Source organism: Aedes albopictus, chromosome 3 (genome assembly GCF_035046485.1).
Source record: "Aedes albopictus strain Foshan chromosome 3, AalbF5, whole genome shotgun sequence".
Taxonomy (NCBI): Eukaryota; Metazoa; Arthropoda; class Insecta; order Diptera; family Culicidae; genus Aedes; species Aedes albopictus.
The window spans coordinates 143,477,902-143,504,941 of NC_085138.1; the positions used below are offsets into that span (position 1 = coordinate 143,477,902).

The 27,040-nt window shown below is 39.7% G+C and overlaps 2 protein-coding genes across 3 annotated transcripts in view; one reads left to right on the forward strand and one right to left on the reverse strand.

Annotated features, from left to right (window-relative positions):
* Positions 1-7,097, forward strand: part of LOC109416292 (putative uncharacterized protein DDB_G0287183) — a 50,235-nt gene extending 43,138 nt beyond the window's left edge. For both annotated transcript variants that reach the window (XM_029880301.2, XM_029880303.2), the window contains exon 5: positions 678-7,097. In XM_029880301.2, the coding sequence (XP_029736161.1) occupies positions 678-775 (98 nt within the window). In that variant the 3' untranslated portion in view covers positions 776-7,097. The remainder of the gene's footprint in view (positions 1-677) is intronic.
* Positions 7,098-12,532: 5,435 nt separating this feature from the next.
* On the reverse strand, positions 12,533-27,040 carry LOC115270950 (uncharacterized). The gene is made up of 2 exons (XM_029880305.2): positions 26,735-27,040; positions 12,533-14,132 (listed from the first exon to the last, which is right to left on the reverse strand). Exon 2 carries the CDS (start codon positions 14,012-14,014, stop codon positions 12,794-12,796), a length of 1,221 nt encoding a protein of 406 aa, XP_029736165.2. The 5' UTR covers positions 14,015-14,132; positions 26,735-27,040; the 3' UTR covers positions 12,533-12,793.

The window sequence follows — 27,040 nt, forward strand, 5'->3', positions numbered from 1 at the left end:
ACGAAAACATTTTGAGATTTTATGATTATTGTTGAAATATTTTTATTTTAAATCTTTTTTATAGAAAAATTTATTTTCCGTGTAATTTTAAGGAAAACCATTTTAGAATGTATTCGATTCCCTTAAACTATTAAGCAAGGATAGAATGATTTGAGAAAAATTTAAAATATGTTAATTGTAGCGATTCAGTACAAAATAAACAATGACTTCTAAAAGGTGACTAAAACATCAATTTTTCAATGGTTTTTAAAAAATGTAAATACGCTTTAAAATACACCAAAAACCATTTCGAGATATACAAAACAGTCCTAAATATCAGCCAAAAATATAAAAATTTTGATTTTCCACGAAACAAAAATTACAAAAATGCTCAAACTATACCCCGTCTAAAGGCGGGGTTGGGTATTAGAGGGTTAAAGGCCCGAAAAAAGTTAACGAACAGGTAGCATTTCAAAGAAAACATTTATGTATATCTTATTATGCCAAACGTCGACTATGCGAAACATCCTTATGTGAAATGTACTTTACCACTGATATGAATATATTTATATTTTTTGGTAACAGGATATGGAATTATTGGTATTATTATTACTTTATTGTAGAGATTTTCAGCCCTAGGCTGGTTCATCTCTTATAATATGGGATAAATAAATACAATTATTATAAATTACTTACAGATTGTCCCAGTAAACCCGTCAACGCGGCATCTGTCGTCAGCGGTAGCAATCTGATGGCCAACGCTCCAACGACATCGACCACCGGAAGTGGTTCCTAAGAGTAGCTCTCCAAATCCTAGTATGTATACACCACTTTTCCCCCCGATCTACATACGCGCAAAGCTCGAAATCGGAAGGCTTCTGAGTTGTAGTAGCTATCAAGCAATACGGCTAAGTTCTTTTCGGTAAAGAATCAAAACAAAACAAAAACTCAGATCAATCCGACCCATCGAGACTAATCTCACTGTGGTAGTGTTGGTGGTGGTGGCCACGGTAACGCGGCCCTGCCCCAATTTGTACGAAGGACAAACGAAGGTGTGGAAACAGTTTTCTTTTCTTAAAATCGAGAGATCTCGTTTAGTTAGCGGAAGAACAAAAGAGGAAACATAGGGAGAAAACTAAAAGATAAAAAGTGCAAATAACCGACTGAATGAGCTTGAAGCATACACACATTCAAAAGAAAACACGAGTTAAGTAAAACAACCAAGCAACAAACATCACAATGGTCAACACATCAACAGCAGTATTGTGCATTATTTCTTACCTACCTACCCTGACGTCGGTATGTGTTTGACGACCAAAGATTTTCAGCACCTTTACGAGTGGAGGGACAAAGTGTGTTTTTGTTTTCTCTGAAGGTTCCGTTTTTCGGATCGAATAAGTGCAGTTATGAAAGTATAGTGAAAATGATGAAACCCCGCTGGAGATAAATGTACATTTCGGTATCGAACTTGTTTCAAGCACAAAGTAACTGGTAAGAAAATTATTTAGGAACTTAAGTCGAAATTGGCCATTGTTAGTTTTGGTTTCTCCCTTGACTTTGTGATCCCCAACTACTTGCACTGTGACCGAAGGAGATTACTTGAACTTGATTATTGAATAGACTTAGCGTTTAATTAGGAACTACGTTGCAAAAAAAAAGTTGTATTGTAGCTTGCAAGCAGTATGATTCAATTTAGTATTTATATGTAATTTGTAAGAGTACAAAATAGTTTGAATAACTTCCTAATTTACTTATTGATGGTGTAGTTCAAATGCTATCAAAATTCATTGTTGCTTAGCCATATTTAGACTAACTTTAGGTAATTCTCGCTGAAACCACGTCATCGTTTACTACCTCGTACATACAATGCTTTGCTCACTCGTTAGAACTTAGTTTAAAGGATACAATCAGACGAAACCATTGAGGTGATGCCAAATTCATCACGCAAGCCGAGAAGTATTTCATCTCGCAGGTCGTATAAATTACAAGTAACGAACTCTACCGTTTGCAGAATCTTGCAGTAAATCCCACATCGTGAAAACCATCCAAAAATTCCTCCACAAGGATTTTTCCAGAAATACCGTCAGGGTTTCGTTCTGTAATTTCTCTAGAGATACCGCTTGTAATGCCTTCCAAGATATCTCACTAGAATTTTTCCGGATTTTTCGTAGTATTACTTCGCGAAATTCTACCGGATGTTGTTCCAGATTTCTACCGGCATTTTCCAAAGATCTGAAACGGGATTCCTCTTTGAGAATGTTCCAGAATTACGATCGATTTCTGTTGAGTTTTTCACAGGGATTTTTAAGATTCGCTTCCCGAGGTTTTCTAGGTATTTCTCCTGAGGCCTTCGCGGGATTTTCCCCACAGTTCCTCCTGCGTTTTACCCAAAGAAATTTTCCTAAGATTTCTACCAGGATTTATCCTAGGATCTTTTCAATTATGCACAGGGATTTTTTTTTGGGGTTTTTCTCAGATATTGTCGAACAATTTCTTTTAGAATTTTCTCTTTGGATTTCTCTTGAAGGATTTTTCCGATTCCTTTAAGAACGGATTTCTCCAAAGTTTTTTTTTTTTCCGAGATATTCCCAGAGTTTCTACAGGAGTTATACCTGGGATTTCTAGTAGAGTTGCTAAAAAGATATCTCCAGGATTTTTTCACTAATTTTCAGCAGAAGCACCTGGGAATTCTTCCTGAGGATTTTCATATATTGCCTCCCCAGAGGCCCTGATGAGATTTTTTTTTCGAAATTTCTCCATTAACTTCTTAAAGAAATGTGTGTTATTTCCATAGTTTTTCTTGGGATATTTTTTAACGACTTTTGCGTGATTTCTCTTTAAGTTTTACCTGAAAGTTCTCTCGGAGTTTCTCCCGGTACTTGTGTTGAACGATGTTTCTCATTTTTTTCCAGAAATTATCCTGGACTTTCTCCCAAGATTTTTACTAGGTTTCTACAGGAGTTCAGGAGTTGCTGATATTTTTCGTGAAGCTTTTCCCAAAATTTGTTTCAGAGATTTTCCCAAGCTTTTCTCTATAGCGGTTTTCGAGATGTCTTGCAGTGATCCTGCAGATTTTTTAGCGATTTCCTGCGATAACTCCCAGGATTCTTCCCGGAATCCCCATCGTAAACTGTACCGGAATCATCGACCTTTTTGGATTTTCTCTAATAATTACTCACAGAGTTTCTGTAGGTATTTAAGGAGTTTTTCTGTGAATACGTTCTGGGACAAACAACCTTTAGAATCGTTTGTAAGGAATTTCCGAAGATACATCGGAATGAATTTATGCCATATATAAAAAAAATGGCAGTAATCCCGGGACGAAATATTGGGGAAATTACAGGAGGTAATCTGAAAACAGCTAAGGAAAATCTCGGGAGAAACTCCCTGAGAAATTTTCTAGAAGAAATCCCTGAAATAATTTCTACAGAAATCTCGGTAAAATCCAAACTTTTACTGCTTGTTTGAGTCCATAGGCTTTTTCGTAGTTTGCACACGTCGTTGAGATTGCTGTTCTTGAAGCCTTGCTTCATATAGATCTTGTTTGTAGCTTCAATATAGTCAGATGACGAACTCGTCGAACAGGCATCTCTCAATTAGTCAATTCGCAACATTTTATCAGTAAAGGGCAATATAGGGTAAAAGCTCCCTTAGTGGAGGTAGTACCAATAGTGGTGGTAGTGCCAATTTAGCACTATTTCGAACAAAAAGCTTGCAAATGACATTTTTAATAGATGCATCATAACTAATTAATAACATTAATTCAGTTTTGTGTTCAGGATTTGCCGAAAAACCTATTTTAAACAATTATTTTCCTTAAATTTTTTGCTCCTTTGCACCTATAGTGGTGGTAGTGTTCCTATAGTGGTGGGTCCCATAAGAATTCAATGGGATGCGCCACTATAGGAACCAATGTTAAATTTTACCTCCATAATAGGAACCGTGTACCTATAGTTGGTGCAAGTGATTTATTAGCAAAAACTTAAATAAACAATGTTTTTTACATTTTTCCTAGCAAATTTAAGTGAAAAACTACCGATTAACGTTTTCAGACTTTTTATTTTGTGATATTATCAATTTTATTCAATTATTTTTCTACGAGGAGCTACTAATAGCACCACTATTGGTACATTTACCCTATAACATTGTATTCTAGCTTGGTCCTCGAGCCATATTAAATTAGACACCAGCAAAAAGACTGCTTGGTGATGACTAAGTATGTAGAATTCGAGAGTAAGTCTCGGCTTCATATAAACAATTCGCTCTCACTTGTAGTTAATGGGCACAAACGTGAGAGTGTAGTTGATTGGCATCTAAGCCGAAAGATAGATTGATTTGTGAAAAAGGGAGTGTTCATGGTGTGACCTCAGAGTCAGTTTGACTTTCCGCAAGCGCCGGTCTTGCGAATACGGAGTCGTGGATTTTAATCCCACCAGAACGCATTTTTTTCACAAATTCATCTCTTAATTTGTCCATTAGCAACATTCTGTGCTTTTTCAATTAATTACAAGTTTTTCCAGTATTTTTTGCTTGAATTGCCTCATTTCTCTTGATTTCCTTCTGGTACAAAGACATCCTAACGTTTGAGCATTACAATTTTCAAATTCAAGGTAAAATATATAAACTACGGTATGATTTCAGCAAAAATTACACATTCATCTTTCACTCTCATTTTCCCGATAGGATCCAATCCAAACATCCCCATTGCACTCACGCTTAATTGCACCTTATGTTCCTTAGGAGGTTATAATGTACGAATATAGAAGCGTAGAAATCTCGTTTAGCAAGATAGCGACACTTACCCCCTTTATAGCAATTTCAACCGGAAAAAAGTTCTGCATAAGAATTGATTTTACTGCTTCTTTGGAAGTAATATCTTTTTTGGTCTGATCGGCTGTGATGAACCGGAATTAAAAATGCCGATTTTATGGTCACATTGACCACTGTTTCCTTATAGGTTATTTAAGAAGTGAACCCCCTTGAAAACAGACAATTTCAATTTCTTAGACTAACTGCCCATCCTCAGCTTAAGAATGCGACGACTACCAATACAAATGAATTCAAAGTGGTGGTCAATATACAGGAGGATCGATGGCTTAGCGACCCTCGATAAAGTACCCTAATTTGAGAAACATTTTGAACAGAAAGTTAACGAGAACAATATTTTTGACAGTAGTATTGAACATATATTGAAATCAAGGCAAACACACACATACACGAGCAGCATAGAATCGCAAATGTATATTACTTGCAAGTAAATAGATCTTACAGGTGTGTAAACCAAAGCTAGTGACGACGATTATGGAAAACGATCATGATACTTACACTTTTATAACTCTCCATGTAACTATTTAGGGATTGCAACAGAAACAACAGTGTAGGTACCGTGCCGGCCAGTATTGGGAGTGTGAACGTTCGACATTAGTGTGTTTATCTGGTAGGAATGTAGCGATCGTTACACAAACTGATCATTGTTCAATCTGTTCATAGGTTTTCACTTTTCCTGCGTCACTTAGTATAGAATTATTCAGTTCTATTTTATCAAGCTTTTGAATTCTTTTTCAATCAATTGAAAACTGGAAAAGCTCCAATTTTTGAAAAAAAGTTGCTATATAACTCAAATGATTTGTATTGAAGTTGTATTTTGAAGATATGCAAGTTAAGACAGGGTTCTGTTTACAAATGCGTAATAAATAGCGAAGAACACTTCATTAAGAAGACTAGCAGCACTGTTGGAAATCGGAAGTCACTGTTAGCAGCGCACCCACGGATGAAGGTCGAACTATTCATGATAGTGTGAGTGTGAGTAAATATTCATTCTCGCATCAATACACTTTAATGCAAGGGTACCTCTTTAGCTCCACAGGCAACGGTGCCGTCGGTGACGCTTAACAATAGTATGGGCACGGGAAAATAACAGAGTTCCATGTCTTCTTGATAAAGTAATCTTCGCTAATAGTCATTTTGCAGAATCCATCAAGAACATGTTAATGTTTTTTTTGAAATTATAGTTATTCATTGCATAACACAATTTTCTTAAAATCTTACTAAATCTATCATGGTGTAAACTCGTAATTAAATTACAAGATTCTGCATTTCAAAGGCATTAATAAACAAGTGGTATAAAGATTACAAAAAAAAAAACCTATCATTCAACAGTTTGTGTAACGAAACGTGCATACCAAGCTTCTGCCCAACAAAAAGTTCCTCCTAACAAACAAAATTGTAACGTAAGCGATAATCTTCGTTATAACTTCAGGTCAGATCGTCCGCGACACGCATCCCACTACTACAACGGTTCTTTGATTTGGACAGAAAACGAATTTCGATATCGAACGCAGTTTATTTGTTGCTTTGTTTTTAGCTGTTTGGATTAGAAAATTCAAATTTTAACTATTATATAGGCGAAAACTGAATGTAATTTAGCATTGATTGGGCAAGCTAGTGAAATTTATGGCGGATTGCCATTACTGTTTGCAAATTATGTGCGGTCAAAACAAAAGCCACTCAACGAATGGAAGGCTAGGAAAGAGTACCGAACAACAGATCAGAGTAACGACTACAAGCGTAACAACGTAACATTTTTCTACCATTTTCTAACCTATAGATATTCCGCTAGAATCACGTGCATGATCCAATCCAAGTCTTATACATAATGTGTCAATTGTATTGAACAACAAAATCAAACAAAACTAAATAACAACAAACCCATGTGTAATGAACAAACAAACAAAATGAAAATGTTGGTAATAATTTTGACGATGAGAGCGTAACAATCGAAATCCTATAGATGTGGTGAAGAGTGTGTTTGTGTGATACATCGATGTGGAAATCAAGCTCCAACTCTTGAAGTTGGTGCAAACAAATAAACAATGAGTAACAAAATCAAACAAAATGAGAGCATTTTCTACGTTGACAAACACACACACATAAACCAACTTGACGCTATAGATACGGTTATTGTATTATTATTATTACTGTAACTTATAATTATTGATACAATTGTATATTTACATGATTAATGATTATTTATTGCCGGAACAATAAACAGTGAACATTAATGCGTTCGTCAATAAACTTTGAAAATTTGCAGTTGCATACTGCGTCCGAGGCGAAAACGTAGTCGTTCACTAGGAAAAAAAGTTGAGAAATCCTTGATCATTCCCGATCGATTCCTTCGTCACCACGAGGAATCCTTCTTCTCCAAAATAGCTCTATACTCCTCTTCGAAGCACTTGTTCCGACGACTCAGTTCCACGTACTCGATAGGGTATGGGTAACCGATATATTATTAATAACTAGGGTATGTGTGCCATCAGTAATCTCACGCTCCCATATTCATCCTATTCGAGAACAAGCGATTACGGCACCGACGAACCGACGTGACAGCTAGAACAAATAAATTCAAATTTGTTGTCCGCGACGCCATGATGAAAAATAGCCGAACACTATCGCCACCTCTATAACGGCTCGCGATGATTTGCTAGCACGATACCAAACCCCCGTGTGTTCATATAGGAAACGGTTCGTGTCTGCGCTGATTTGACAGAAGCGATCGCTCGCTTCGCTGGTCGACCGTTAAATTTGGGGGGGACAGTTTTGAATCACCACTGTCACGTCGGTTCGTCGGTGATTACGGCACCGATTGATTCCGTTCTTTTTGTTTTCATGGGTGCTCACTTCTAACAAAAAATACAAAAATAAGAAACAAAACAAACAGCGCTTCAATCCTTTGTTTTTCGTAGGATGAAAATGGGAGCCACATGCTTAATAAGAGAACCAGTATCCTATTTACACCTTGTCTTTAAAAATACTTGAGGTGGTGATTTTGTGAAAGTCCCTGCCAGAACAGTAAGAAAAAAGCATTTGGTTACTCAAATTGATTGACCCCCCATTAGTTAGAGCCACAACCATTTTTGCGAGCCTCTCGATTTTGGTTAAATGTTGGCTCACTTGAACTGTTATAGGGGAACTTACGTATTTTCGGCCGTTTTGTTCTCTTCGTCATGGGTTTTTTTTAAAACCTGTTGATCTCAAAGTTGGCCTCAAATCCTTCCCAACCAAGCTGAGTTATATGCCCAAATTTCAGGCAATTTGGACCATAAAAACCCCCCATGACGAAGAGAATAAACCTGCCGATAATACCCTTTGTCACCCTAACTCGATTTTTTATTAAACGCCCTAAAAATGAAGCTTTAGCATTAGCATTAGCATTTAGCAAGTCGCACAACTTCGTAGGTGGTATAGTCCTAAACCGCTGTTATGAGGGTTGCCTCCTTCCCATCCGGATTAATATCTGATTCTTAAACAAGACTGACGCAATCCTCCAATGGTCGAGAACTGTCCTGGCTACGTCATTTCGACTGCTGAGGGATGGGAAAGCATGGTTAGTTTGTAGACAGCTCTACAATTGTTCAGGCCTAGCTGTCACAGGAATTTAGATATTGTCAAGTGCCCCGTGTGGTGCCCATCCACCGAATTTTGTGTCACGTCCGCGTTTTGGTGCCCATCAGCAAAATTCACCGGAACGTCCACGTTGCGGTGTCCATCGGCCGAATTTTCTTGCACGTCCACAGATCTGGCTGGCTTGGGGTACTCTCGTCGTTCCATCCCAAACACTAAAATTTGCACCCGTCCGTGGCAAGCGTCGTCAACTGAATGCCGAATCGTACTACAGATCTCCGTCATGCACCCGATCCCCGATCGTTCAAAGAGGGATCGGAGAGTTTACTCACCTACACTCACATTCTCGACTGCCGACAAGAGCGAAAGAGACGGAGGAAACGCACATGATCGCACACACATGCGCGGCTGTACCCGTTCCTCTCATTAAAGACCGTTTGCTTCTCACTCAGCTAGCACACTCCGGTTGCATGATGCCGAACCCGACAATTATGAAGAAATTCTCCCACTCTCTCGCGTGATTCTTCGTAGGCTGTTCGGTTCGGTTTTTGTTCTGTTTTTTTCTAACTTCCGCCTTGATCGGTTGGCAGAAACCCCTGGAGCTGAAAATGCTCCAACTATCACGGAAAAGTAAATCGCGCTGAAACTGAACTGTGAGGATGGTATGCACTTTACCAATTTATATCAATTTTTCATAATAAGGCAATCAATACAACGTTATTTATTTTGTTTTGTTTCATTCATTTTTTTTAATTCATTTTATTTGGGCTCACGGTATTTCCCACATTCCATCCCGTCTCTACTCTCAACAGTAAATATTATACACAAAACGGTCATCAAGCTTCGCCGGTTTCCGCAGAGTATCGCGTTGTCGTAAAACTCTTGTAGTTGTGTCATCGGTTCTTCCAGTGTTCGCTGGAGAGTGGCTTGCACCCTCCTCAAGGGCGGGCTGGGTTTCACCAGTAATCTCTTCGAGGCTTGTGTGATGATTCAATGGGGCTCTCCTCACATCCTGAACGTTTCTGGTATATTGAACGTTCCCACTGTTGACCAGAACAACTTTAGCTCCCTGCCTTGCTATTACAGTAAAACGTTCCGATGAGAATGTTGGATCTACCTTCGATCTCTTTTGTTGGGCCATCAATACCGTGTCACCGATGCGAATATCAGATTCTTTGGCCCCATGTGCTAAGTCTGCATACTGCTTGCTCAGAAACTTGGCTTCACAGTCTCGCTCCCTTACATCCAATCGATCCAATTGCTTTGTTTCCGACCCGCTCCACAGGCTAGGGAAGGTGCCTCGATACCTCCACCCGACCAACAGCTCAAAAGGCGTAACGCCTAGCCGAGAATGAGGAATCAATGTATTATGTTTGTGGACGTAAAGTTGTAATGCTTCTCGCCAGTTTACGCCGTCCAATTTTGCGGAAGCTACCGCCTTGATCAGACCCTGGTTCTGCCGTTCGACTATTCCATTTGTCTGCGGACAGAGAGGTATCGATTTTCGGATTTTCACTCCTCTCTCCTCCCAAAACTCAGTGAAAACCGAGCTTTGGAACGGCGGCCCATTATCGCTTTGGATAATCGTTGGGAAACCCCAAGTCCGGAAAGTTTGGCAAAGTGCTCTGTTGGTGTTGTTCGCATCGGTGTGGCCCATCTCGATTACTGACAAATATCGAGAATATGTGTCAACAACCACCAAAAATGTACCCACTCCAGTCCCAGGGATGGAAAGAAAATCAATCTGGATGATCTCCCAGGGGCCTTCCGGAAGCTCTCTACTGGACAGCGGTAGAGGTGGGTTTTTACGAGCCAGTACTGCACAAGTTTCGCAACTTTTCACAAACTGTACTACATCCTGTGACATGCCCGGCCACCAAAAGAATCTGCGCATGATTCTTTTCATTGCGACCTCGCCAACATGACCCCCGTGAGCCGAATTCATAGCCTTATTTCGCAAAGCTTTCGGAAGAACCGTACTTTCGCTCTTAAATATGAGATCTCCCAAGATGTGTAGCTCTTTCTTGTGGGCCTCAAATTTTTGCAAATGTTTCGGCCACCAGTTCTTTTTTACTGCTTCCTTCACATTCATCAGCTCATCGTCTTGTCCAGAGAATTGTTCGATTTCATCCCATGTGATTTCCATACACCCGGAATCTAACGTGTACAGAAAGTTGTTAGAGTCTTCCTCCTCAAAGGAAATGGGATTCTGAGTATCCTGGATCAATCTAAACGATAAACGGTAAATTATATTACCCTAACCCCTGTTCTATGTGTCACTGAATGGTTACTAACCTTGAAAGGGCGTCCGCCACATTTTGCTCTCCAGTTACTCTCTTGATCTCGAAATCGTATGGCTGGAGTCTCAACGCCCATGATTCAGCCCGGGAGACCGCTCTTTTACCCAACCGATGTTGCGAACTGAATATAAATTCATTGGCCTCCGAATCTGTACGGATGACGAAGAAGCGACCTAAGAGATAGTACGAAAAACGCTCTACCGCCCACACAACGGCTAACGCTTCCTTTTGCGTTTGTGGGTAGCGTTTCTCGGGCGCAGTTAATGCTTTTGACGCGCATGCAATAATCCTTGGGGTGCCCTCAGAGTTGTGTTGCACTACTACTGCTCCCAGTCCCGTTGGAGAGGCATCTACAAATAGCTCAACATCGTCCGTGACACTGTAGTATCTAAGTTTCGTAATATCGTTTAACGCATCATTCCGCAAAAAGTTAAATTCCCGTTCCTCTTCCGAAGTCCAATAAAAGTATACTGAGTTAGCCAGTTTTCGTAGGTTCTCTGTCTTATCCGCACGATTTCGAATGAACTTGTCTGTGAATGTTACGAGGCCCAAGAAGCTTTTAACCTCGGAACAGGTTGTTGGTTTCCTGAAATTCTTTATGGCGTCTATTTTATCGCCTTCTACCATCCATCCATCTGGGGTCAAGATGAAGCCCACAAACTTCACTGTTTGGCTCCCGTAAACGCACTTCGAATCGTTGAGTTGAACGTTGTGGCTCTGGAAACGGGCTAGTATTTCTGCGAGATTGGCATCGTGTTCCTCTTTCGTCTTCCCGTGAACTAAAACATCATCCAAATAGTTGACTACCCCCTTGCAACCACCCAGGATGTTCTTCTCCAAAACTTCCTGGAATATGTCAGGGGCATTACATAATCCGAAGGGAAGTCGAATGCACCGGTATACTCCAAATTCCGTGTAGAAATTTGTCAAATGGCGCGACTGTTGATCCAATTCGACATGATAAAACGCGTTCGACAAATCAATTGTCGAAAACCAACGAGCGCCATCCAATTCCGCAAGGATCTTTTCTCGGGTAGGCATTACAAATGGTGTTCGGTAAATGTACTGATTTGGACCTCTGAGGTCAATAACCAGTCTGAAGTCTTCGCCACCCTTTGGGACAACAAGCACCGATGAGCAAAAGGACTTGTCCATTTCGTCAGACACGGGCTCAATAATATCTGCTGCCATCAATTGGTTTAATCTCTGTTGCACCATCGGTTTTATCGCTAACGGAATGTTGGTGAATATATTGCGGCAAGGGGCCGCGTCCTTGTTGTAGTTGATCCTTACTGGTGGTATATTGAACTTCGGGAACGGAGTGCTACCAAAAACGGACAATATGTCCGCTGAATGTAATCTTGCATCGACCCAAGAAACGCTTTTGTCTTCCTTGAACGTTACTGGGACTTTCATTCCAAGCATCAGCACGCAATATCGAGTAGCTGTCGGCCTACTCAACAACGAACGCCGTTCGTCTACCACATAAAACTTTTCCATCAGTATCGGTCGATCGTCCGAAATGAAAAGATGTGCTTCGAAAGTAGCAATAACCGCAATTTCACCTGCTGTGGCATATGCGCGGAGGGATCTATCTGCTTGATTTTTAAGGTTATATACGGAGCTGTTGTAATCTGTCTTGCTCATTAGCTTTTGAAATAACGTATTTGTGAAAGTATTCGCATGTGCGCCCGAATCAATTAAAAATTCACACTGCATTCCTGCAACCGTGGCTGCTATTATTCCTTCGTCCTTCAAAACCGTCATAGGAGACACCTCTTGAGCCAGTTTTGCGATCTCAACCTGTGATGGAATAAACACTAATTAACAGTGAACACATAGATCTTTCTTCGAATACTGATGCTATTGATTTCCAATAATACCGTTGACGACTAACTTATTTCAGACCTTGTTTACATGGAATAACTTTTAATTAAATAAAAGATGCTATAAATTTATTGTTTGAATTCATTTTATTCAATAAATGAAAGCATATCAAATTATTTTGATAGATTAAACAATGAAACGAAATCAATCATGAAACAAATTAAACGACAACGCCTATGAATGCTGTCACAGGTATAAAAATCAAATATCGGTATACATTATCATTAATTTCCGGGGACATCACTTACATTCTCCGGTTTTGGTTCCACATCCATCTCTTCGACTGCTGCTACCTTCTTGATGCTCGCTTCTGGTATTTCCGATTTGAACTCGTTCATCACAGCCGGTCTGAATGGAGCCCTGCAAACTCTTTGAAAATGACCAACTTTGCTGCAGTTTCGACAGATCTTGTCAATGGCTGGACATTCCGAAGGCAAATGGTACACGTTTCCACATCTCCAGCATCGTTCTCCGCGGTCATAGTTTGTTCCTCGATGCCCGGGCGTGTCACGACGGGTGTTGCGTTGACTAGCGAATTCTCCGAAACGTGATTTGCCCCGAGAATTGAAAGCAGGCGCCGACTGATACGGGTGGAAACGACCACGGGCTGCTTGGTTCCTGGGATAATCTGCTCTTATCGGTGCAATGACTGCCGGCTCTGACTGAATGTGTTTTTGCCTGTAGTACTCCTCGTTTAGTCGAATGGTTTCGATCTCGCGAACTTTATCGACCAAGTCAGTGATTGAACCCCCTTTGTTCAGGATTCGTAGCGCTGCTGTCCGTACATCACGATTTCGTGCCTGTCCTGCGACTGTTCCGGTGATTTCTTCGAACTCTTTTCCTGTACTGAATTCACATAGCCGTGCGGTTGCTGCAACGCGATTGACGAACTGCAGATCAGACTCATCTGGTTTCTGGGACATTAGCGCAAGTTTTCTCCTCTGCAACATAATGTCTGACCCCGAACCGAAGTAGGCTTTCAAACGGTGCATTGCATTGGCAAACGGCTGTGTTTCTGCAGAGGGAGCATCCTCGGTGGAGCTTGTGTTCTTGAATACCCCAAGTAGTCGGGGCCCGGCCTTGATTTTGAACAGGGTGATTCTGGTTTCTTCATCTTGAATCCCTGCCAACTTCATCGAGTCGATCAACAGGTCCTTCCACATCTCAAAAGAGTGTCTGTTGATGTCATCGTCGTCCGCCAGTGGAACACACTCCGGGACGTTCAGCGAGGACACTGAAAGCTGGGTCACCGATGACATGAAACGAGTTTCTTCGGCGTTCGTCACCGTTGCTGCTCGACGAGTACTACATGGTCTTGGCGCTCCATCGAAGTCAACGCTGCTCTCCTCGACAACACATCGACTATTGTTCAAAATGTCCGCACGTGCTTTCAAAGCCTCCTTTTCCGCACGTTCTCGTGCCAGCGCCTCCTCCAAAGCTAACATACGAGCCTTAGATTCCTCCAGCTCCTTACTTAATGCTTTGAACTTGTCGGTTTTCGATTATTTGTCCGTCTTAGACGCCTTAGCGACTTTAACTTTCTTCTTCTTTGACGTTGGCTCGCTGAAACAATCAAATAAAAAATTTCTCTTAGTATCTTATGTACAAAGCGTAAGAATTGTGCATCTATATGCCCAATTTTAAAACCACATCTAACCAATTTTTCTCTATGCAGTACAAATTATTCCATTCTATTCACTAAGACTGTGTCTTCTGGAACTTTCTTTCATTATCGATCACATCAATTTTCTTTTAGCGTTACTTTTAGTATCCAAGAATTTTGCATTATACAGTGGAATGCAAGATGATTGCAATACAAACATAGAATAAAATTAATTTTTCAACAATATCCACGCGATCGTACATCACTTCCAAATCCATACTATGGATACCAATTGTGGTAGTTTAGCAGATCAAGTAGGCCGAGCCCTTGGAATTATCATTATTAGTCAAGACGTTAACTGGGGAAGTACCACATTGGCAACGAACTTCGGTTCCCTGAACCAAAAAAAAAAACAAGTTCCTTTGCACGGAACTGCCTCAGGAGCGGATTCAATCCGTTGAGTTAGGCGAAATATAACGAAGTTCACCCTAAAGGTGAACTGCCTCAGGAACGGATGCAATCCGTTGAGTTAGGCGATAAAATTATGAAGTTCAGTCCCAAAGATGAACTGCCTCAGGAGCGGATTCAATCCGTTGAGTTAGGCGAAATATAACGAAGTTCACCCCAGAGGTGAACTGCCTCAGGAACGGATGCAATCCGTTGAGTTAGGCGATACAATTATGAAGTTCACCCAACGGTGGACTGCCTCAGGAATGGCTTCAGTCCGTTGAATTAGGCGACAAGATTTCATAATTCACCTCAAAGGGGGACTGCTTCGGAAACGAAGTTTTCCGTTTAGACGAGATAGTGGTTCTGCAACGTTTCACTTTCTGTGCCTATATACAATCCTTAATTTGAGCGGTTGTAGTCTAAACACACATCTCTCGATGTGACCGGGGAGGAAGTGATTGCGGTTAACGAACAATTGTCAATTTCGAAAGAAAGGGAGATGTGGTAGTTTAGCAGATCAAGTAGGCCGAGCCCTTGGAATTGGGTTCTTTAGGGGTATCCAGATTATTTCATAATCAGATTCTCCGCCCAAAAAATAGTCGAAATCCAAAATTTCATAATTTTTGGAGTCCGGGAACTATTTTTAAAATGCATTTAAAGTTTGTATGGGGAAATTTTTTTGTTCGGGTCGAGCTGTCATTTTAACGATTGAACTGTCATTCTATCCACGAAAATCAAAACTGTTATGTTAATTTAACCATCAAAACAAAGGTATTGAAATCCAATAAAATCAAGTTATACTCAGATAAATGAGCTCTTTCGATTAGGCTATAGAAAACAGCAATATTTTATTCACTAAACAACCCAATTATCATTATTAGTCAAAACGTTAACTGGGGAAGTACCACACCAATAAAAAGCCCCGTCTCGTTTTATCAAACATCACTTCTTGTTTCTGGCACACGCATTCTCTAAAAGCTTTAATTTCTACGCTGATTTGAGACCCCATATAATCTTTCTCTTGGCGCCCAGTCTGAACAATAATTTACGTTGAGCCATTTTTATTTAACCCGAAACCATTCGTTTTCACATTTTTTCCACCTTTGAACACTGTAAATTCAGATATGTTATAATCATTGTTCTTTTTCTCATGCCGCTCATTTATTTTTTGAACTTTTTTTTTTCAAATTTCGACAAAACTACTTTTTCACCCTTCCGTCAAAAAAGCAAATATATATATTTGAAACACAGCGCTTTTCCGCCCTTCCGTCGGAAAGCATGCAATAATTGCGCTTTTCCGCCCTTCCGTCGGAAAGCACTCAATAGTCTCGTTATTCCAGTTCCGCCCTTCCGTCGGAACGGTTGCTATGCTTTGCGTATTAAGTCTTGATAATTTTAAAATTTTACTACCACGTTTCCATCTGATCGACTTTCCACTGACATTTGCCCCACCATCTATTCCATATTTTTCATCCCTACGCATTTCCGCCCTTCCGTCGGAAAGCATTCAATAGTTCAGCCACCCTTATGTCACTCCTCCGTTGGAACACGTTCCCAATTTACATAATCCATTTCCAACTTCCATAGTGTGTCCCTTCCACGATTCCGCTTGACTCCAGCAAATTTCATCCATTCGACACCTTTTGTTTCCCTCGCGGCCATTTTTAGCTACAAATGCCGGTTGCACCATCACAAGACACGAAGGCGTTCGGTCGCATTTTGCACGCGGTGGATTTTATTGCGTTTAGTTTGGTTGTTTGAAAGCGGTAGTCAGTAGAAAGTGGTGATAGATTGTATTGCTGGTGGAGGTAGATTAGTTGTGGTTTTGAAAACAGTGAAATTGTGGTGATATTTGGCTAGAAAAATTGGATTTTTTGATATTCCGAAAAGGTTTGTTGGTGGCGAAAAGACGCTTCCCCCGGAGAGGGGGACAGGGGTGCGGGAGGAAGAAAAAACGGTGGACGTGGAGAGTTTCTCCGGTGAGGATCTTCGGAGATAGAGCGGGGCGTTGAGAACAGTGAAATCGAGTGCTGTTGTGTGTAGTAGTAGTGGAGAGCAGTTTTTCTGCGCGGAGCGGATGTATGGGAGAGGTTGCTGATTGATTGGTGCTGGTGGTGATGGTTGACAAGTAGCGCGATTGAGTGAAGGTGACGCGCGCCGTCTGAGTCGTGTCGCACAGTGGGGCGTCTAGCCTTGGGAAGAGAAACACGAAAATCCGGTGTTTGTTCTGGTTGCGGCAGGGGTCGGTGCGGGAAGCGCGGTGGAGCGGTGCACGGTTTGAAGTGAACAAACAAGGGAAAGCTTTTGAAAAAGCGGAAAACAGTGGCTGTTTAGCGATGGGAGTGCAGGTGTGTGAAGCGGAGCAGTGGTGATCAGTTCTCGTGAGAAACGTAAAAAGATGAGTATATGGGGCTGGGTGTGGAAATTACATAATCGGCAAGCAGTACACAAGGATAGGAGAGGAAGAAAGAGAGAAAACAAAGGGAAGAGAGTGAGTGACCGGGGCAGTATTTGTGTAACAACCGACGGCAAGCAGTGGTGGTGATAATTGCCTGTAAATAGTTTTTTTTTTTTTTTTGATATTCCGAAGGGGCTTGTTGGTAGCGAAAAGACGCTTTCCCCTGCGAAGGGAACGGGGCTAAGGGAAACAAAACAAAAAAAAGAAGCGGTTGACGTGGAGAATTTTGTTCGTGTAGGTCTTCTGAGAGAGAAGCTGGCGGTGAGAACAGTGAAAGCAGAGGGTAGCTGTAGCGGAGCGGATGAATGGAAGAGGTTGCTGATTGATTGGTGGTGCGGGTTGACAAGAAGCGCGATTGAATGAAGTGGATGCGCACCATCTGAATCGTTTTGCACAGTGGGGTGGGTGTTATATTTGACTAGGCTTGAGGAGAAAAGAGCGGAATTACGGTGTTTGTACTGAGGGGAGCAGTGGTCGGCGCAGGAATCAAGTGCGACAGTGTGCGGTTTATCGTACAACGGGGAAGGCTTTTGAAAAAGCGGAAACAGTGGTTTACGTGGTGGGAGCTGTCGGTGTGTGGAGGGGAGTTGGCTCAGTTAAGAAAGTGCAAGACTGAGTATGTTTGGGTGAGTGTGGAAGTGACATAACCGGCAAGCAGTACACAAGGATAGGAGAGGAAGAAACAGAGAAAGAGAAGGGAAGGGAGTGAGTTACCATAGCAGAATAAAGATAGCAATAGTTGGATATCAGAGTCACGGAGGTTCAAAGTCACTACAGTCGTTTCGAAAAAGGGAAGTAAGGTAAGGTTAGCTGTAAGTAAAATATTGAACGGGTGGCATTTCATTTTTTGCAGTATTATTATTATTATTATAATTATTATTATTATTATTATTATTATTATTATTATTATTATTATTATGATTATTATTATTATTATATTTTTTGCGATAAATTGATTGAAGTTGAACTACTTTTTAATTTTTGGTTATTATTATTATTATTATTATTATTATTATTATTATTATTATTATTATTATTATTATTATTATTATTATTATTATTACTATTATTATTTCTAATTACCTTAATTTCATTGCAAAAATATTCTAAAATGGATACGCTAGACATTAAAATTAATGATCACCAAATGGCGGTGGTGGACTCATTAAATAAATATTCCTTTATATCAGTGGTGATTCATCAGTTAAATAAATTGAATCAGGAGTTTTTTATTAATAACCTTGATGCAAATGAATTCTGCTGCCTTATTGGGGATTATATTGAACAAAATAAGGACAGTTTCTGGATATTATGGGGAGATGAGACGGAAGAAGTTGTAAACAAAATATATTCTGGGGGGAAAGGTATGGAGATGCATATAGCTCAGGCAGTAATGGAACTGTTTCAGATAAGAATTGACATTTTTCAGAAACAGGGTGCTCTAGAATGCTTGAAACCATTTCGAAGCGAAGGTGGAGGTAAGCTAGAATCAGTTAGAATCCTGTTCATAAACGAAGAAGGAGAAGATAAGTTTTATAGCATAAGGAGTATTCAGGCTGTCAAAAGTAACACAGAAGAGGGGATTCATGAAAAGCAATGGAATGGGAATATGACAGGAAACGCTTGGTACAAAGTCAAGGAATTTGAAACACAGCAGGAGTTACTCGTTAAGAAAATGCTTGGAGATGGAAATTGTCTGATTAGAGCCATCATTGATCAGATGCATAAAAATAAGAAGAAACACAGGTGTGATATGCGGGATATCAGAAAATTAAGGAGGAGAATAGCAGAGCATATGTTAAGAAACAGGGACAGGTATGAATTGTACCTTACGGAAAGTCTGCAGGAAGGAGGATTTGAAAGGTTCATTGAGCAGGTTGAACAACCGGGAAACTGGCTTGGACATGAAAGCATGGTTGCATTAACTGAAATACTGGACAAGCGTATTGTTATCTATCAAACGGACAACAGGACATTGACAATAGGACGGGAAATGGACAGAGAAGAAGATATTTATAGAATATTGTATACTGGTGAAAACGGATCAAAGAACCATTTCGACAGTGTAAGAAGCATTACAGAGAATAATCTAATACAGGAGGGAGAGCATAAACTGGGAATCAACTCGGACAGAGAACAAATAGATCCGGAACCGGAAAAGAAGCTGGACGAAAAACGCTGTATGGATGAAGGGAACCAAAACACAGAAGCAATGGAGGAAGAATCACAGGAAGCAGAGGAAATGGAAAAGAAGCAAACGACGGTTGAACCAATCGAACAAACCAAATATCCAGACTCGGAAAACCTTCGATTCGAGGAACACAGAGAAGGGTTTACTCTAGTAGCTTCGCTGAATGTGAGAGGATGTTCGAGATTGGAAAAACGACAGGAAATTGACAATATGCTACGGTCGTTTAAGGTGGACGTAGCTGCACTGCAGGAGGTGAATGTAAGAGCGGAAGAGATCTCAACGAGGCACTACAAATGGAAAATAGGAGCAAGTGGTCAAAATAAAGTGAGAGGATTGGCAATATTGACAAGGAAAGAATCGGATATAGAAGTAAAGGATTGGAAAGAAATTGGAAAACACGGTTTATCAGTTAGCTTGCTAATTAAGGGAAGAAAAATGGTCCTGATAAATGTTCACGGACCAAACAAGAGAGGTTACGTGTTCTACTCAAAACTAGGAAAAATAGTTGATCAAATGCATTTGAGAGAGGATCTTGTTCTTGTAGGAGATTGGAATGCACAAATAGGAAAGGAGGCAGTAGTCTCAGAAGATAGGGAGATAATTGGAGAAAAACTAGGATTTGTAAACAGTAACGATAATGGAGAAGATTTCAAAATGTTCCTAACTATGCATAGAATGAAAAATATATCGTCAGAGATAGGAGTAAACACAGAGAAGACTTGGAAAAGTGGTAAGAGAGAGAGTCAGATAGACCATGTATTGAAACCGAGAGAAGGGAAAATAGACATCAGATTCATAAAAGGGTATTGGACGCGTATAGAAACAGATCATAAAATGATTATTACTGGAATTCGAACAAAGGACAGAGTAGATACAAAACAAGAAAAGAAAACAATTATATTGGACGCATCGGCTCTGAAATATGAATGTATAAAGGAGAGATATCATATTGCTTTGAAGAAATGTCAGCAAACTAAGAATCAGGAAGACAACATCGATGGGGAGTACAGGACGTTAACTAAGAAATTGAAAAAGGCAGCAGATGAGGCACTTCGTTCAGCTAGAGCTCCACTAACACCAATCCGGAAAAAGGCATTGAATAGACTAAGGAAAGCGGTTCGTTTGGTAAACAAGCATCCAGACATGTTACCATACAAGTGGAAGCTTAGGGACAGGAGGCAGGAATGTGAAAATGCAATAAGAAGCCACAATGAAAGAAAGATTAGGAAATTCTACAATGAGCTGAATGACTTTGACGTGGCAGTAAGAATCAAGAAGTCATATCAATTTCTCAAACAATTCATGAAACGGAAAACTATGAAGAAGACCCACATTCCTATGACCAAATGGAATGAGACGTTACAAGAGAGCGAAGGACCAGAGATTGATCTTATGGAAATACAAGATACATGTCCCATGACGGAACCACCGAGTGAAGAGGAAATGAGGCAGATTTTACAACGACAGTGTAATGGAAAATCAGCTGGAGCAGATGGCATTAGGATGGAGCACATGAAATACGCAGATGAGGAAACCCTAAAAGAGCTGACCGATATATGGAAAAGGATATGGATGCAAAACCAAATGCCAGAAGAAATGACAAAAACGATTCAAGTTCCGATACCTAAGAAGAGTTCGACGAAAGGAGTTTCTGACTACAGAAGGATCAGCCTGTGCAACGTGGGATACAAACCATACGCCAAATGGATAAAGAATCGGTTGAGGGAGTTCACTGGAGATCCGGATATAAATCAAGCGGCCTTTACGGAAGGAAGATCAACCGATGATCATATGTTTGTAACAAGAAGAGTTCTAGAGGAGCACTGGAATGCAGGAAAAGGATTGATTGTAGCGGCACTAGATATTAGTAAAGCGTTTGACAATGTCAGCTTGCATAAGCTTAAAGATATCCTAGTAAAACTAAATGTTCCATCTCATCTTATAGACAGGGTACTACAATGCATAAGACAAGAAAGGATGAGAGTTAAGTGGCAAAACCAATATACCGCAGAATATAAAAGAGGAAAGGGAGTGAAACAAGGTTGCCCACTTTCACCTTTCTTGTTCAACATTGTGATGCAGGACGTAATAAGGAAGGTGAAACAATTGGTTCCGGAGGTCAACATGATGGACAGCGGATCTCTAAAACTACCCCTGATATTAGTTTTTGCGGACGATATATTGATAATAGCCAAGGACAGAGATGAATTGGAGAGAATACTTAAAGCATTGGAGGAAAGTTTGAGCGAGGTGGGACTGGAGATAAATAACGATAAAAGTCAAATATTGATACGAGCTCCTAATGCAACGATGACATCACCAGATAATATTGAATTAAACGGGAAGAAATATGATGTGAAATCGTCTATGAGATATCTCGGAACCTGGTTAACAGACACATTGAATAGAGCTGCAACAACAAAACAAAGGTGTGTGAATGCGGCTAAAGTTTCTAAAACGGTTATAGAATTCTGTAAGAAATTCAAACCAGCGTGGGAGATAGGAAAGCTGATATACAACACTGTGATAGCACCTTCACTTTTATATGGAACTAAAACGGCCACCTTAACCAAAAGAAGCAGAGAACAACTAGGAAGGTACGAGAAACAGATACTGAAAGATATCTGGAACCACTGCAGGAAAACAGGAGTGAACAAATTCAATGTACGACGAGAATTGAAAGGTAAAACTATAAACCGAAGAGTTCACGTGAACAGGATTAGCTACTATGGACATATAGAAAGAAGAACAGCAAGGCATCCTATAAAAATGGCGATGAATTTGAATTTCAAAAAGAAAAAGCAGGGACGACCAAGTTTCACATGGAAGAATTCATTAAAACAAGATTTTAGTAGATACAGCGAAATGAATGAAGACGATTGGAAGGAGCTAGCACAAGATAGAGATAGAATTAAAAAGAAAGCAGAAGAAATTTACAAAAACGAAGAAAGTGAGATTTCGGACGGAGAAGATAGCACAGAGGAGACAACATGACAATATGGCAGAAGTTGAATACATAAAACAGGAAATAGCTAGTAGCAATTGTCGTCAAACATAATCCGAGTGACTACGCCGTAGAGGCAGTACGGGTGCGATGTGTTGGAATGCGTTGTCCTATATTGGCGGTTTGGTTGGCATTGGGTGAGTGCCTTGTGTGTGGTGTGCTCGGTACTGGCAACTTCGGCAGAGTGGTTGCTAGGGAAACTCGTAAGAATACAGGAAATTAGGGTTGGTTATATGTGGGAAAGGAGGACAAACGAAAATAGTGCTGTTCGATTGATGGATGAGTTGTATGACCGTTGAACAATAGAAGTGTTAAAAAAATATATATATATAAAATAAAATAAAATGATAAACTTGAGTGAGTTAGTGGAGTACGGGTGGATATTGTTCCGTTTGGTACCGGCTGCGTGCTTGAGTCTTATGGCGTGTGCGTGTTTCGGTTCGGTAGTGAGGAGGCCCATGGTGTTTCTTGATAGTCGAGTCAGGTAAAAGACGGAAAGGGTGGCCGTACAGGGTTGAGGTCGAAGTAACCTGTCGCTGTTGGGGTGGACGGAGCGAGTTTTGACCCGAGGTTCTATTTATCTAGTAGTGCAATAGCTGTAGTAAGGGAAGTTGTAGTAGTGAATGCCGTACTAACAAATAGTATCAGTAATAGTAGTTATTTTAGTTGCATCAAGATACGTTCACATTTTGTAGCTTTACAATTATAAAAGAGTAAGTAGAAGTATTTAGTAGAAATCTAAAGCCGATAAAGTCTTGATGCCGAACATATTATTTTATTTCAATAAAATTGTATTTACATATATGTTTTTTTTTTCAAACTTCATCTTACTACAGATAAAGCATGTTGTAAAGTAAATTAACTGAAACGGTAAAATAATATCGAAATGGTTTTATGTGTCTGTATGTGTATATATGTAAAAGTTTATGTGTGGGCGTCCCAATGTTGTAGGGGAGGATTAAAATGGTTCGTATCAATACGGGGACTACGGAACGATTCAGCGCTTTTAACAAAGTATCTCTCCTGTAGAAATATTATTTTGAGGCGAACTCTGGGCTGTACTTTGGCGTCTTTAGTTTCATGATTTTAGAGGAAAATTACATTGTTGACACAATCTAATATGCATGTATATATTTCTGTATGTATGTATGTATGTATGTATGTATGTATGTATGTATGTATGTATGTATGTATGTATGTATGTATATATGTATGTATGTAAATATATGTATATATGAGTGTATGTGTAGATGATGATAAAAATATAAGTAAAGCATGTCGACAAAATGATAGAATTATGTAATTGTAGATTGAAGATGTCATGAACGTAACAAAAATTGTAAGAAATAATAACTTGGAAATTGTGAGTACAACATTATATTACGGGAAATTTTAAAGTAACATAATTCACTATCATTAGGTCATTAAATGTTATTGCTTTTTGGTATCGAAATCTGTAGTTAGTTAAAGGAAAACAAATAAATGGTGGTAGGAAAATGATAGTAACAAGTAAATTTTGAGTTTTCGAGCATAACCAATATTTCAACTCTATATTCAAAAGTAATTTTTTTATTAAAACTGATGAATAGATAATTAAATTTGACAAATTAAAAATGATGTGAGGGAGGTTGGGAGGCCGTTACTATCATTTTACTTAATTGTGTAATGAAAATATAAATTGGCATTAACATGGAAACGACAAATTGACAGTAATATTAATCTGGAGATTTTGTAGGGGTACAATACATTAACATATTATACGCATACATTAAGGTAAACCCACTACCATTTAATTGTTTGCAACTGTACCTATATTTTCTTCTGGGGCAAAATTAACAAAATTCAAAAGGTAGTTCGATAAATAATGGTGGTAGGAAAATGATAGTAACAAGTAAAATTCAAACATTGAAGTCCTATAAAGTTTAATAAATTAGAATTGATAAATGAATTGATGAACTTAAAATCAAATTTACAAAGTTTTTAAACATGATATGTGGGAGGTTGGGAGGCCGTTACTATCATTTTATCTATTAGAGTAATATGGGTTTGAAAATGTCATTAGCAGTAGTTTTAATTCTATGGTGGGGATTAAGTAAACTTAGATTATCGAAATACCGACATCAATCAACATCCATTTATTTGGTCTTTAGTATAGTTGTTTGTACTTTTTACCTTGATTTATTCTTGTCATTATGTTACAAAATCAATATGTAATTAGTAAAAATGATGGTGGTGGACAAGGATCAAGTAAATTCGAATAGCCAGTTAAATAATTTATAGATTACACTCACGTATCTCTGGAGCCTTCAGATCAAATATTTAAATAAATGTTGCAAAACAATCATATTTAATGTCATAATCATAATCACACAGACGTAGCAATAGTAATGGTTTTTCAGCAAAATGAGCTAAGCAAGCTACACAGCGAACAGAACTATCTTCATCAACGATCGTCAACGGAGCTTGGATTGGAGAAACGATAAAACATACAAGAATACTTATGCAAACTAATAATACAGTATACCCTCCCTCCACAGCACCACGGCGATGTTAAAGGTAGCAGCTACTATTCAAATTCAAACTAGGGTATTGGTTCCCTTATTAAGCTTGTGGCCCCCATTTTCATCCAGCGAAAGACAGGTGTTTGAGGCGTTGTTGGTTTTGTTTAGCATTTTTGTGTTTTTTGTTAGAGGTGAGCACGAAGGAAAACAAAAAGAACGGAATAGGTCATTGCCTTAATCGCTTGTTTTCGAATGGGATGAATACGGGAGCAAGAGATTACTGATGGCACACATACCCTACATTCAAATTTTCATCAATTAAAAAGTTAAATTCATTGGCATTATTACTGTTTATATCATATCTAATTAAATATTGATTTTCCAGTTATATATTATTTGATCATATGTAAAGTATTTCAATATTATATTCCATCAGTTGCATGCGGATGTTGGAGTGGATTGCCTGCCAGATCAAGGAGAAAATATTCACCCTTACAGATAGGTTCTTTAATTCCCACAGTTTCGATGGATTTTAAGTGCTTAAATTCTTACAAACCATCCCGTAAGAAATCTTAACGAATGTTGTAGATTTTATTATTCGCCCGGTTGGATCACACATCTGGAAGGAGTTTCTTCTTACTCTGCTGTTATGTAGGACATCTATACTTACATTCCGTATTAGATCTTCACTCAACGGTTTGCTGAACTCATATTACTACCCAAGCAACACGCGTGTCATGTGGGGGTTGCGGCTGAACAGATTTTGGTTGTGTGATGGTAGTTGGGACGTTATTCCAACAAAATAGTGGAATAACGTCGACTCGACTTCCTTGCAGCCGGGGCTTGTGCTGCTATAGCTCTAATGAGACATGGGTGTTTCTTGGGTATCCTCATTATGAAAATGCTATTACCTTTTCTGCCGTGAATCGCATATCAGTCCCATCTTTGCTGGATTTCCTATGCAAATGGGACAAATATGCGATTCACGGCAGTTTTATTGCTCTATACTGTAATATATTACATTGTGTTCCATTATTGAGTATATATTTATATATCAGCAATTGCATTAGCATTATATTACTGTCATAATTCTTTAGGTCAGGAAAGGACTCGACAGCGAATAATACTCACTCAAATTGTTCACAAATCAATACCTTATTTCAGATTGCTACATTAAATAGGACTTCATAAGATTTCAGCATATTATTATATTGATATTTCCATAATTCAATGCTATATTCCCTCATAAGGGTTCGTTCAAATATAACGTATCGCAAGGGGGGTGGGGGGGTAGTGGTTCTAGCACTGTGTTACGCTTCATACAAAATTTCAAATTTTCTCATACAAAAGTAGTTACGTCGGGGAGGGAGGGGATCTGAAATAGTCAAATTTAGCGTTACGTAATATTTGAATGAACCCTAACAAATTATACTATTGACTATATAACTATACTGGGTTGGGAGGGTGCATCAGGGCATCATTGAAGTTGTAACTGTACGACGGAGTGGTTGCCAACCGGAGTGAGGTGAGAAGTAACTATAACATCCTTGTAGATGGGTTCTTCTATCCCAACAGTTGCAATGGATTTGACGCGCCCTTCTTATAACAAACCATCCCGTAGAAAGCTTGACAAGTAATGTGAATTTCATTATTCACCTTGATGGATCATACTGTTGGAAGGAGATTCTCCTAAACCCGCGGATTTCGCGTAAGTGTATCTACTTACGGGTCCGCCACACCCCCTTTTGGCCCTTCATACAGCGGTATGTTGAATTCAAAGTGGTAACGAAATTTAATCTTTACTGTTAAGTGGAACTGCATGCAGAGCAAGACTCAAGCTAGGATGGTGGCTACCTACATACATACATACATACAAATGCCGGTTGCACCATCACTGCACTAACCGCTTACACCGTATTCTTCACATAATCACCCAACAGTTTTTCCCTGCTACTTACCGCATGGGAGCGTTTGCTGCGCCATTGTGGTGCCCATCCACCGAATTTTGTGTCACGTCCGCGTTTTGGTGCCCATCAGCAAAATTCACCGGAACGTCCACGTTGCGGTGTCCATCGGCCGAATTTTCTTGCACGTCCACAGATCTGGCTGGCTTGGGGTACTCTCGTCGTTCCATCCCAAACACTAAAATTTGCACCCGTCCGTGGCAAGCGTCGTCAACTGAATGCCGAATCGTACTACAGATCTCCGTCATGCACCCGATCCCCGATCGTTCAAAGAGGGATCGGAGAGTTTACTCACCTACA

Coding starts and splice junctions, on each gene's coding strand:
- LOC115270950 (XM_029880305.2), bottom strand. CDS start 14,014: ATGTTAGCTTTGGAGGAGGCGCTGGCACGAGAACGTGCGGAAAAGGAG.